General features: G+C 41.3%; 1 protein-coding gene across 8 annotated transcripts in view; it reads right to left on the bottom strand.

The window, feature by feature from the left end:
* The window catches only part of CLTCL1 (clathrin heavy chain like 1), a 55,734-nt gene that overhangs the window by 37,681 nt on the left and 3,500 nt on the right, over positions 1-14,553 (bottom strand). For 4 of the 8 annotated variants that reach the window (XM_030582887.1, XM_030582891.1, XM_030582893.1 and 1 more), the window contains exons 2-3: positions 3,702-3,909; positions 2,836-2,838 (exon numbers count right to left, since the gene is read on the bottom strand). In XM_030582887.1, coding sequence (XP_030438747.1) covers positions 2,836-2,838; positions 3,702-3,909 — 211 coding nt within the window. The remainder of the gene's footprint in view (positions 1-2,835; positions 2,839-3,701; positions 3,910-14,553) is intronic. The other 4 variants (XM_030582888.1, XM_030582889.1, XM_030582892.1 and 1 more) reach the window with 1 other exon arrangement.

The following is a 14,553-nucleotide window of genomic DNA, read 5'->3' as shown; positions in this document are numbered from 1 at the left end:
AGGGTAAAGTGGACTTCCCTTTAATGAAGCAGATCACAGAAGATTCCAGAAACAAACAAATGGCAGCTTGTAATTGACAAAGCACCCCAACCATCTAGAAGGGAAGGAATTTGAAAGAATATTGTCAAAACAAGGCATTACCCAGAGAGACTTGCCCTAACTTTACACTACAAAGCTTGAAGATTTGTTTCAAAGCCTTCTGCATAGCTACATACTGAAAGCCCTACACATGACACTAAGATGGAGTTAGCTTAAGTAACTATATCACTGAAGATATCAGAAGCCATATGATTAGAGATTTCAGGCAGCAGGACACTGCTACATTATCTTCTGTATATGTATGTTAGAGACCTCCCCTGGCAGAAGCTGCTAAGTGATTATGAAAGCATCCTACTCTCACCAGCCCCCTCTGGAAATTTTAGTTTCCCATTTAGGAGGGCTACAGAGATTTATGAATTGCTATAGCCTCAACTGAAGATATTAGCAGGATTAAGGCAAGCTAATTTTGATCAGAGTCTTGATGTATGGTGTATATAAAGGAAGGACACCCAGACTTTGTCTGCGCTTTTAAGTTTCCAGCTCAAGTCATCCTGGCATCACTATTTCAGAATGGAGGATCTGAATCAGCTATGCCTAAGTGTATATTTAATGTCTACTTCTAGAAGCAATTCTAATTACTGTGCTCTCACATTTGAAACAGTACTTGTTTTAGAAGTGCAGACTACTCAGCTAATTGATCCCTGGCTCTGATGGACAAGATGAGCAGTGACAAGAATGTTATTTCTTAAAATAAAATTCAGACCTTCAGTATATAGTTTTCTTTCATAGACCCTAATCACCAGGTAAACTTCTTTAGGAGAGCCTTCTCTTATGTCCAGCACTGCATTAAGGGGCAGGTTGTAGTATGGTATTATAGTTTATCTATTAGCCAAGTAACATTTATTGGAATGGTTAATATTCTGCTATAAAGGAGTTAGGGTAGAGGCAAGTGTCATCACAAGATTTTTGATCTTCTACCTCAATATCCCCATTAGCTTATTTTAAGACTTGCAACGGATAGTATCCTCAAAAGGATTAGGCCCAAACTCAAGTTTTAAACATTAAGCAATATAAAAAACAAGCCCACAGTGGAATTCAGTTGCACTTTCAGTGCAAGTCTGAATTTCCTTAGTCTACTTATAGGAAAAGTTCTCTATTAGAGGTGGAAAAGTGTAAAATTTCTTTAAGACTAGAGCACGAAATTGCATTTTTACATTCCCATGATTAATGTATGGAAATGTGGTCTGAAAACACTGCATTCCCCACTCGTTTTGTGCTTTTGTGGTACAGAACATAGCAAGAGAAATAAATACATGGGTACAAGGACAAAAACAGTGTCATACTTTGAACACTAGGGGAATGCTACATGCAATCCAGAAATGCAATTTTTATGTATACCACACCCCGTAATAGTAGTTACTTTTAGAAATATATTTCCCATTGGAGATTGAGATTGTATATTCTGTTGCTCATAATTTGAGCATTAATGAGCAACTCTCAGTCATGGTGCATACTTTTATAAAAAAGGTACAATATGTAACAGCTTACACTGCCGTCTTCACAATCCATCAGCAGGGAAAGTTTGGCTTGCTCCACCCTTTAGCCAGGCAGCCAAGTATTAAATGCTAGAGTCTCTGATCTAGTCAATATTTTTGGGAAACTGGAGTTTTATGAAAGAAAGTCACATTGTTGTAATTCCATAATATATACCATTGTCCAAGGACAGCTAAGCAAGTGACAGTATCCCTGGTCTTTAAACACCCCTTGTCTCCCCTCTTTTACCCACATCCATTCTGGAGATACTGCATCTGCTGTGTCACCCCACAGGTTTGTGGGACCTTGACAAACATTTTTATTTAGTACACTGACACCACAGTCTAATGACATCTCTGGGAAGACTACATTAGCTCATTCACACTGCAGTAGCAGAACAATATTGCTTTTGACTAAATCTAATGTTGGTAAAAATAAAGCTAGATTGTTAGAAGCTGGATGACACTAAACCCATTTTCTAGTTAGTAGGTTAGTTTCAGATCAGGGCAGGCTAACAGTTTTCCATTTAAGTGCTGGATGAAGTTTTACTAGTACACAGGATGCACTTTCCGTGCCAATAGGTTGCTTTACAGGGGGTCCAAGATTATGATTAAGGAAAGCGGATGCCAAACACTGTGGTACTAAACCTCAAGGGAATATCAATTAAGAGATTACGTGTATTGTTCAGCACCTCTGCCCACCTCTCGTACATTGAGGCTGTTCATAGCAGTCTGAAGGAAATACATGCAACAGCTGAAATACAATTTGAGTTGGAATCAAAACATTGACTATTTACTAAAAAAGCCTTGACCTCAAGTCTAGGCTGATTAGAAAACATAGAACCTATTCCAGTTTTCAAACTAGATTTTAGACAAATTTCTTGGACCCCTAGATAATAACACCATGACTTTTCAGACTAATAGCACATTTAGGCAGAAATGACTGGCACACAAGACATCATGCTAGCAAAGGTCTCTCATAAAAGTATTGCAACTCAGTTTTGCCTATCAACTGTACTATAATTATATAAATATTGTCTTTAGTTGGTACAGTCAATAGTCAAAGCAACCAAATGGTCAATGGCACATCAATAAAGGGAGAAGGTTTTCTTCCCGATACAGTTACTAAGTTCAGGATTCAAATTCCCAATTATCTGTAAAGTAAAAAAGGATAGCAAATGGCTATTGTAAATATTTCAGTACTTTATGAGATTAGACCATTTTGTACCACTAAAACATGAAATGTCAGGACAAGTTAACTCACCATCTGTTTAAGACAAGAATGCAGGAAGAAAAGTACACAGTCAGTAAGAGTGAAGCATTTCTTTCAAGATTAAACACCAACTAGCTTGCAAGTTATTCTGTTTTTCTGAAATGCTGGGAAGCCTTTATTCCATGGTGCTCAAGTAGCTCATGAAATGGTACCCAGAAAGCCAAAAACAACATCACAAAAACAAACATTTTCCAAGTGTTTATTATATATGCTGCATTCAAAAGTTTTAGCACCAGAGACAATTTCCACTTTAAGTCTTGTGACTTTTCAACTTAAGTATAAAATGTCTATTTAGACAAATATTTCAGCTTACAATAAGCTACTGGCTATCCTTATGTGACTTTAACATTAACATCTTTCTAGACACATTTTAAGTATCTTCTATTTAGACTTAGATTACATTTTAAGAAGCTGTACAGTGGCCTTCATTCTCACATTTATTACCCTGCAACAGTAGTCTGATGTGTTCTCTATACATGTTCTGAGAAGTTCACTCAGCATGCTGATCTTGGCACTTAAGTCTTTTCAAAGACCTTTTCAGCAAATTTGTTTAAATAGGAGAGTCTAAAGTTTATGGACTCTCCATATCCCTCCCAGTTTCAGAATGGAATGCAGTCATGCATTCCTACAGGGGTTTGGCTTACTACCACTCTGTTTTGGATTTAAGAGGTTGAGCTGAGCTTGTGTACAAAGAGTGGATACTATAATCACGACCATACAGTCAAGAAACGTATGAGAAACTCAAGTCCTGTGTAAAAGTAAGTTTCACTACAGACTCAGAGCTGCCTTTTGGCTGAATGTTGCCATATATATGTTTGGTTGCATGTTAGATATTACTGAAAACGGCATCAACTCACCTTTCAGAGCAATGACTTTAGAAGCAGGATTCATGATTGCACTTTCTGCAGAAATTGGACGTCTGATGGGTGTAGTTGGATCACTCATATCAATTATCACAACCTGTGCTTGTTCCCCTACTTTCTCTCTGATGCAGATGAATTTATCAGATTCCATTGTTAGGGTGCTGAATCCAATGTTCGCTGGGTTAATTCCCAGGTTTTGGAGCTAAACAAAAAGAAAGTTGTTTATGCTTAGACAAGTATTTGTTTAATAAGTTGATGGCTTGTATAAGCTTCTCTGGAACGGAGGCATTTCTCCTTACTCAAAGAATCTGAATGCAAGCACAAACTAAACAAACAGAACACTGGATATAGCAGGTTGAAGAGCATCCCCAGTAGAAAGTGTAGTTTTGTTAGTCTTTCCAATGGGAAAAGGCTGACCAAACCCCACTTCAAAAAAGGATTTTTTAAAAAGTGAGTAATCTAAATTTGTTTCACTGTTTTTGCTATTTTGATTTTTTCCATCCCAATTTGAGATAAAAAGATTGAGATGCTGGGATTTTGAGACATTTTAAAGAACAGTTCTATTGGATAATATGAACCAAGTCACCAGATGTTTGGTAGTAATAGCTCAGTATTTTTAATTGGACTATGATTGTGCAATAGGTAATTGTCAGTGTACCATGTCTGACGTTCTCCAATACAATACTCAGACACACTACTTCCTTCCCTAGATCTGAAGAGCTCCGTTTAGCTCAAAAGCTTGTAATTCCACCAACAGAAGTTGGCCCAATAAATGATACCTCCACCTACCTTATCTCATTCTCTTATTTATACAGTATTCTATACATATCAAAGTCCAAAACAAAGCAACTCCAACAAAAGAACAGAAGCAGCTACACTAAGTGTCAAGTTGCATGATCTTAGTTCAGGATTTAGAAACTGGGATAAAATGTTAGTTAAGATGATGCAGTCTCACCTGTAAGCTATAGGCATTAAAGTAGGATACAGCCTAGTTAATGGAGACCTTCTACTAGCAGCTTGATAACAGAGCTAATAGTGCAATACTCTTGTGTACAGAAGGTCCATCCTTGATTAGATTTTGGGGACTGGCCCATATCAAGGAAGTAACATTAGTATGACGAGTAAAGTTCCTACTAGCAGAGAGCCGTCATGTAGCTTTAGAGTATTCCAGGAAAAGACTTTGGTACTAGGCTCCTTGTTACCAGAATGACAAATATGAAGGTGCTGAGAAGAGCAACAGAAGATGAATTGGAGAGACTTCTCAACAAGCAAAGGAGATAATACAAATTACTGAATATTCAAAGTGGAACTTTAGAGTGGTAAAGATATAAGGTAGTACAAGAACAGGATTAAGCCAAAGGGAAGTTTCAACTGGAGTTAGAGACTACTTAAATTCCTCCCCCGCCCTTCACCCCATCACTGATGAATCTAAGGGCATTAGAAGTCTCAGAACTTCTATTTCAACCTAGACTGAATAATGCACTTGGAACTGCACTGTATCTGGGCAAGACTGAATCACTGTCAATCAATGGACTGTGTCTGAGGCAAGATCTGTGTGCTTCAGGAAAGTCCTAGTCTAAGGCCTGGTCTACACTGCATGGGGGGACAGATTTAAGTTATGCAACTTCAGCTACACGAACAACATAGATGAAGTAGACGTACTAAGACCTATGCACTGCCGTGCCTTCACTGCGGTGAGCTGACTGCTGCCCTTCCCTGTTGACTCTGCCTGCATCTCTCACAGTGGAGGAGTACAGGAGTCGACAGGAGACTGTGGGATGTGTGTGTATTGGATTTATTGCATCTAGTCTAGATGCGATAAATCAACCCCTGCTGGATCAATCACTACCCACCAGGTAGTGTAGACATACCCTAAGTCTGAAGAAAGGAATAGCTGCTCACTCCTGCTGCACCCCCCTCCCCCACACCCCTATTAATTTTTAGGCAAGTATTAGCCAGGCTCTGAAGTTAAGTTACTAAACACAGGTGACAACTGCTTGTGTCACTGAAATTCAGTTATGCCCAGCTCTGGTTTAGTTTGAGAACATCCATAAACACCTCCACTGGGGAAAGAATCAAATCCAGAAAAGCAATAACTGCAGTCATTCTGGTCAGTTACTCGACTTCCATACTAATTCATCACCATGCTACTTAGTCTCCTATCACTCAAGTAAAGTACATAACTTAAGATCTTCTGTCATCTCTAGATAGACAACCTATCTTCTACTTAGAAAGTTGAACCTAGAGGCTGGGAGCCAAGAACTAGCGATGGCTTGGTTAAAAAAATTCCAATTTCAGCAGCTGTCCAAGCAGAGCAGAAAGCACCACCTAGAAATAATGTTTATCAGTCATGGCGGAAAGGAGCCATTTTGATACTATATTTAATATTCTTTTTATGGTTCTCAGTCTAATGACTGATTACTATAAACTTTAAACATCTCCTGTAGATTTTAGCCCTTTGGGGTTAGTTTAGAATTGGATTCCTTCTGGGGTTTTTTGGGTTTTTTTTTTTTTTTAATTTCAGAGGCCTTTTTTTGGGAGAGGTAGCCTTAAGCAAATTCTAATTTTCATGAAAACGTAAATAGTCAAACTCAGACAGAGCCAAATGCTTCTACGTGTAGCAAACTGCAAGCCTCACTGTCTCAACTAGTAGCTTCATTTATGGAGTTTTTTAATCTTATATTAGTTTAGTTGAAGCTTTTAAGAGATTAGCAATGATTCCCTTTCTGACTGAGAGTGACACTAACACCCCATTCTGATTGTACAAGAAGTGAATAAAAACTGCCCTAGAGCCAAAACACCAGGGACATGACAACTGACATTAAAAGCACTGCTGGAATGGATTGGAATAAAGGTAAGACTAAAAAGTCACCAAGGCAAAGCACAGGTCATACTGTTGGTGTCATGTACATGCTACTAAATGTTTTTATCAGGTTGATCAGAGCTGGCTACAACTGAAATGAGACGCTCACTAAGCCATACATTAGGTATGTAATTGATAACATATTACATTTGTTGTTGATGGTCCAGTCCTCTTAGCTGAGATCTCTAAAGATCCCTCAGGGATCACTTCTGTACTCCCTATTACTACATTGTTACTAATGCAATGCTGAAATGCACTGCTGTAATTCTGGGCTAGTCCTGACAGACCCATGTTTGCTTCAAAAAGACTGAAAATGTAAAGCAGAAAGCAAACAGGTGTGAAGACATCTGGGAAGTCACTGAGACAAAAATGGTACTAGTGGCAATTCAAGGGAGGACCCTCCCACATCCCATGCTGTATATGAAAGCATATTATCTAAATATGTCCAGGTAACAAGCTAACATGTGCATTGTGAGTCTTTAATTCAAAAAGGTGTTCATGCTGTGTTTAAGCACTGGAAGCCTCTTCACTATGGTGTTTTGGAAGTTAAGAGCTGTGAAAGTAGATACTTGAATAAATACATAAATTTTATGCTAAAGTCAGATTTCAGGATTCTGAATGATAAGTTTTGATAAGAGTTCTAACTGTGTATACAGTCAGTATACTTTGCCAAGTACAAGACTGCCATTTACAATAAGCCCCCAGTGTAATATGCCAAGGCCACTTTGCTACCTGTAGTAGAGATTTATAGCATTAATTATCTGAATTTTATATTTCCAATTCACATAATACTTCAAAGGCTTATTGTAAGGAGTGGTGTTTGAAGTACATGAAGTGTAAAGTATTACCACCCTTTAATAAACAGTGAAGTTACATAACATGCCCAAGGCCACAAGTGAACACAAGGCAGGGATTCGGACTCAGGAGTTCTGCTCCTAGTCACATGCTCTGACTTGGGGCTGTGCTCCCCTAGTGTATAAGGAGTGAGAGGGAAGGAATCATTTGTCATTCTATATAAATATCCAGTTAAGCACTTCCTTCATTTATAGATTACGTACAAATAGTTTCACACAGAATCTCCAAGACACATACGCTTATTTGGAAGTAATAGTGTATATTCTCTTGGGCATTTTACCTCAAGCCTCCATATTGAGCCATACCAAAAGAGTTTAGGCCAAGCCACGTGTCAGCTTTAAAGAGGGGAAGAACCTGTTTTGCTTGGACTTCATTTCTTACTTCTATAATGTTCACTGTAGTAGTAAACCAGCACTGAACTTCATGTCTCCTATAATCTCCTTCTCCCCATCCTCTTGATATTTGCTTTGTAGCCTGTGAAATTACTGTTCACTTATACATCAAGTCATTAATATTTTGCAGTGCTTAGGAATACAATTGAGGTTTTAGAACTTAAATATGTCTACTCTTCTCAAAAGAGACCGAGAGGCCCTTATCTGGTATTCTGTCCATTGCATATCTACTCTTTATATACTTACTACCGAGCAATAAGGAACAGCCTCTTCTGACCAGCATCCCCTTTACAGTAGAGACAGCAGTGAACTATTGCTAGATCTGTCCCTTCACTTACCCAGGATAGTCTACTTCCTAGGTATTTTAGCAGGCCAGTTTTCATTTTAGTCTCATCAAGAATCTTGTTGAGAGACTATTCAATCAAAAGTAGAGAAAAAAAACCCAAAAGTTATTTACCCCACTTACACTCTAGAAGAGGGCAAGTCCCCTCTGACTTGCTTTTCTTTAGCATGTCACCCTCCTCCCTATTCGACTTCAGTGAGGTCATTTATATAGCTTCTCAATCACTCATTAGTATTGTTTCAGATATAGGATAAAGACTACTGAAGACTTCGCTTACTTTTTCAAAGTCAGCTTTCTGATGTCCAGTTCTTCCCCCCATCCCCCCACCGTATCACTTTTTATTTGAAACTCAGAGGCGTGTTCTCCCCTGTTCCATGTGCTGGTGTCCCACTATTTCAATAGTTTCATGGTCAGATTAACTGATGCTCACTCTGCTATTAGGTTGCTTGGGACTGTCCAACTCAGCTTTCTCATTTTATAAACCATTGTTTAGTTGACCTATAAAGTCAAGTTATTCTGCATCCAACTCTAGAAACAGTTTTTGGAAGTTTGTTTCACCTTCTGCCCCCTGCCATACTCATCAAGACAGTTAAAATCCCCAGGAAAATCAAAACACTTTGACAAACCTTCTTAATGCTGAAGAGCCTTGTAGTGACCCTGACCATCAGTCTATCATTTCAAGCACAACATAAATAAAGTTGTTTAAGCCAGAACTTTTCCCAAAGGTTCTCATTTGAATGCCCTTCCATACATTTTATCTTGCTTTAGCTGCCCAAGGGAGTCTAAATCACTCTTCTCCGAGGATTACATTTAGGAATGTAATCCTCATGTCCCCAACCCACCCATAGGAAGAACTGTGGAAGTAATCTTCCATTATCCAAGGTTGAGTGGAAAGCTGTTTCTTTAGGTATGCTAGACAGCTTTCAAAGTATTTTCTAGAGTAGGGGGTCGGCAACCTATGGCACACAAGCCAATTTTTAATGGCACAAGGCTGCCTGCTGGGACTCCACATGCTATTAAAAATCCTGCCGACGCGGCAAGCTGCAGGGTCTGCGGTCCCGGGCCGGAGCACCGGCTGAGCACAGCAAGCTGCCGGCCCTTCCCCTGCCTTCCCCCAGAGCCCTGCCACCACGCACGCAGCGCTCTGGGGTTGCGCGCTCCCGCCGGGTAGCATTTGGCTCTGTGAAGAGGTAAAGACGATCCCTGCTCATCCAGAGCCCTGCTGTTGTGCACACATCGCTCCGAGGGGCGGGGCTGAGCTGCGCTGCGCACGCAGTGGTGGCACAGCTCCAGATGAGTGGGGAGCCTCATGGTAAGGGGGCCAAGGAAGTCAAGAGACAAGGAGCAGGATGGGTTGGCTAGGGGGAATCACGGGGAGTGGGGTGGTTAGGGGCTGGGGTCTCTGGAGGGGGCAGTCAGGGAGAAGGCAGGGGTTGGATGGGACAGGAGTCCTGGGGTCTGTTTGGGGGCTGGATAGGGGTCAGGGGACAAGGAGCTGGGGGGGCTGTCAGGAGGCAGGGGTGTGGAGAGGGGTTGGGGAGGGCAGAGAGCGGGGGGGGGGTTGCATGGGTCCAGAGTTCTGGGGATCCTGTCAGGGGTGGGGTTAGATAGGCATGGGAGTCCAGGGGGGTTGGACAAGGGTTGGGGCAGTCAGGGGACAGGTAGAGGGTAGGGTCGTAGGGGGAGCAATCAGGGGACATGAGGCAGGGAGGCTTAGATAGGGGGTGGGGTCCCAGGAGGGGGTAGTTGGGACAAGGAGCGGTGGAGGGTTGGAGGTTCTGGAGGCAGTCACCCAGCCTTTTGCCCTGAGTCCTGCACCCCCACACCTCCCGCATGGCCCTGCCCTGAGCCCTGTACCACCCAGCCCTCTGACACACACACACACACCCCGCCACACCATGACCCCAGCCCTGACTGGCACCCCCCACACATACCCAGCCCCCCTACCCTGACACCTGCATCCCCTCACATGCCGCCAGTCCTCTGCCCTGACTCCTGCACCCTCCACATCCCCATCCCCCCCACATCCCCACACCCACCCTGAGCACCAAACAGGAGTCACATTCCCACCTGCACCCCTCACACCAAATGGGAGGTGCCCAGGTAAGTGCCCCCACACCTAAACCTCCTGCCCCAACCCTGAGCCCCCTCCCTCATTTTAGCTCCTGGCCAGACCCTTCACCCCCAGCCCTGTGCTCAGTGCAGAGAGAGGAAGAGAATGGGCCAGAACCAGGAAGAAGGTAGGTACCCACTGTATGGGCAGGACTGGAACCCCAGACTGGCAGCGGGCTGAACAGGTCTGGCAGCCGGGATCCCAGGTGGCAGGAGCAGGAGGGAACCCCTGAGCGGCAGTAGGCTGAGCCGCTCAGCCCACAGCAGGGACCCCAGACCAGTCACATGCCATCTATATGCTACCACCTAAGGCAGCATGCATTAAAAAAAAATAATAATAATAAAAGTACTCAGAACGGACATGGCTAAAAGGCAACAAAAGGCACCACTTGGTAGACTTCATAAATGCCATAATGTAATCCAGACCCTAGACTAGGCTCTTCATAGTCCATTTTGCCAATTGTGAACCGAGTTACCTGGGGTTGAGAGTCAAATTCTGGGTTAAGTCTATATCCTGCACTAAGTTTCTGTAGACAGCTATTCACTTAGTATGTGATATAGCTACAGATGAATGCCTAGAGTTTCACTGTAAACTGTGAATAATTTGAGAAATTATGCAATTTATTTTGTGTAGTGAGATGTCAGGTTTGAAGAACTCATCTGCTAAGTCATATTACTTTAGCTTTTCCCTGCTTCTTACCGTGACAGCCCTGGAAGTTGTTTTTGTGTCATCTGAGTACCTTTCTTCAATATTACTTCCCCTCTATATGCTAAACCACGATGGACACAGTTTAGTAGCAAATCACATTTATCCAAAAAAAAAAAAAAAAACTGTCATAACCTAACTTCATGACACAGCATGTCACAATGTCTTACATGATGATATTTAGCTATGAAGTGTAGAGACAGGGGAAAACTATCTTCGACTAGATCTGTTGAGTCTATTCTTGCTTAATTTGATGTATGTAAAATATTTGAGCTAAACTAGCCGGTATAATTACCTTCACTGTAGGCAAAAAATAAGAATTAGTTCCTAAAAGCAACAAGGTTACACTGGAGTGCTTGACTATGCTTTTCCCATCCTTATCTGTTTAAATAGTCTCATCATGGTGTCAAAAATATTTATCAAGTTTACCCAATACCTAGTTAATATTGCATCTGACTTGCAAAACACCTGTAATTTCACTCCTAGGTCACTATGTCTTCTGACAAACATTACTTTTAATAGCTATTGAGTTTGATAATGTGGATTGAGGTCCCTTATTGGCAAGGCTGAGACCAACCACACAACAGCGCTATAGGTAGCTCAGATTAGTCTGTCACCTAGAGACAAAAATGCAACTGTGTTACATCCCAAAAGGAAAGTCTTGCAAACCTGTGGGTTACTTGGAGGACTATGCATGTGCCATGAACTATTTAGTTCTACTTCCACACCTTTTGCACTCCACTTTAATGTGAGGGGCGCATGCTGTTACAGAGTTGGGTGAAGGCACAGTATGTGTGCACTCTTTTGTAAGCAGTATTTAAAAAACCTTTTCAGTCCTTAGCATTAACAAACCCATGGTTAATTTCATTCCATAATAAAGCTATTGTATGCCATAGAACCAAAGCAGTTAGTATGAAGTGCAGAAAAGTTACTGGACACTACTGCCTATTCTGTTGGCTCATCCTGATCAGGTCAATTTATTTCCCCAGGGGATGTTTAAATCTAAATTAATGATAGGACTAATACTTTCCCCAAGAAAGTAATAGTCAGCTAAATCTGAATGTCTACAGCCTTAAAGTTTTTATCAGCTTATTGCCAAATGGTCTACTTGAGTGGACAGTCAGAAAACAATAGTGTGGTGCAGTGGTGATACTAAACTAAGAGCCTACAAGCATTTCAATTATAGCCTTTAGATATGGTGAAGGGGTACAAAGTGACCAGTTTAGTTTGACAGGCTGCACTTTATATACTTGCTTATTTCCTCCCCTCCCCTAAATTGGAGTTTTAGGTGAGGTTGGTCCAAGAATTTTTGAATACAGTAAAGTACCTCCTCTGCAGGCATAACTTACAGTATGGTGACTCAAGATTCTAAAACCCTTAAGTATTTGGACAATGATGGTAGCTAACTGTAAATAGCAGTTCTACAGACATGTATACACTGTAAATGTTTACCACTGTTTGCATACAACATGAAACTAATTACAGTAGAAGCTTAAGTCCATCCCCACCCTCTTGCCTCAAAAAAGGAAGCTATACAGAACTGTCAGACTCCATCATGCTGTGCTCTGACAGCATAAGGCAACAGCCCTATGAACCATCATCAAAACAGTTAAGAATGCTACCTCTTGATTTCTGAATCAGAATCTCTGTACATTTATCATTGCTCAGTGTTAAGTGACAACTGCATAGGAGAGGAGACTGAACTGAAACTCAATGCTTATGTCAGAAAAGTTACTCTTTATTATGCTTCATACTTTTCTATCCACTACAGAACAAGTCACTCATAGCAATCACGACCTCTTGGACAACTCAAAGTGCTTAAGATCAGAAATATGAAAACTACATTTACAAATATTTAGGAGACAGTAACATTTAGTTAAGTTGTCATGTTTCCAAGAAACATGGATTTACAACTTGCAAATATTCTATGAATACTTTCCTCAGAGGTCAAATATTTAGCTGCAGTAGATCCATGAAAGCCTTGCTCAGCCTACTGCCACTACTGTTCATCTTGCGTCACAGGCCTGTTGCACAACTCTGACAGTAATTCCTGCAGAGAGCTTGCAGACACAGGCTCGTCAGACAATATAAAATTGTAATTTTCAGCCTATTTGTTTAGAAAAGTGTGCAGGCATGTTGGTGCATTATTCTGCTTTATAATAACAAGGGAACTTCAGACTCTTATGCTATGTGTCAAGATGCTCCAGCATAAGAGTCCCACAAAGCTCATGTATAAGATTAGGTTCAGTTCTCTAGTAGAAAGATTTGTTACGAGCCAATAGGTTGACAGATCTAAAGTTAAACTTAAGCTACTATCCACTCCTTCCTTAGGAGACACTCAGCTTGCCAAGCCAATTTGTGGCAGCCTCATCACCTAAATACAGAGCTCTCAGACCACCATCAAATTTGCTCAGAGGGCAGTCAGTGTGATCTTTGTCCACACTTACATGTGGGATCCTCTCACTGGCCTCCGGTGTGAAGGCCTGCTGCACATTGACCCTGCCTCCTTCAGAACTGAAGGGTCCATGAGCAGCATGGTAAATCAAAGATGGGTATATGCATGGCTGGGTCAGCTATAAAAGAAGGTTTCTGACACCAGCTGCAAACCATTCTTTATGGCACATCTATGTTGCAGAGAGCTGGGTAGGGCAAAGAGGTCTGTGTATAGTGGTAGGCTTGGGGCCTGATCTTCTCAACCATTCTGGCTGTAGCAGCCTCACAACAGATGTGTGGAGGAGTGATGCTGCTTAACACAGGGAGCTGTGTACTAGTGTGGGTTGAATCATCCCAGTTACAACGCACATGGTTAGGAACAGTTGTGTGCCAAACTTGATGTGATAATGAAGCCAGAATGGAGCATAGTATTCTGCTGCAGAGTAACAGAGGGCTAAACCAGATGATCATGGGGAGCAAACTCTGAAGTGCTGCTGATTTGCTTAGAAGGTTGTTTTGCGACAACCTTTGCCAGTTTTTGCTATCCATTAAAATGGCTTTACATTCAAAACAAGTTTATAAGATGATCAGTTAATTTGTTCAAACAGTTAATGCCTTGAAACAGAGCTCAAGTCTGTTTTTTGCATCACTGATCCTACCATTAATTTACTAAATATTGATTTTCTTCATTGCATTCACTCCCTCATGATTCCGTGTCAGTTTATACTACATTGTGGGAACTAAACTTGTGAACTATAGATATCTTTCACATTCAGTTTGCATTGTGTTGGTAGTTCAGCATTCGCATGGGGTTTTAGACCAATGTAGGCTGTCAAGCAATATTAACTACTGTCTGAATGATCACTAGAATCCTCCATTAGATTGCTTTATGTATATGATGCATCTGGGTAATGGGATACCAGATCTCCTGCTGTCAAAGATGTCACACAGCAGGTTATTACTGGATCAATGGCATTTTGGCATCTTCAGAAGCCTGTTTGGGCAGTAGAATATCTGTGTGACAACTAAGATTTGAATGTTCAATGCAGTAGTGATGACAACTTACATGGAGCAGAAACATGGCAATTTAACAGCTCAGGAGAAGAAATTGAACAGTTCAGTGTCAAAAATTAGAGAAATCC

The sequence above is a fragment of the Gopherus evgoodei genome, chromosome 13 (assembly GCF_007399415.2).
Source record: "Gopherus evgoodei ecotype Sinaloan lineage chromosome 13, rGopEvg1_v1.p, whole genome shotgun sequence".
Taxonomy (NCBI): domain Eukaryota; kingdom Metazoa; phylum Chordata; order Testudines; family Testudinidae; genus Gopherus; species Gopherus evgoodei.
Note: the sequence above shows the minus strand (reverse complement) of the source record. Positions and strands in the feature narration are given on the sequence as shown.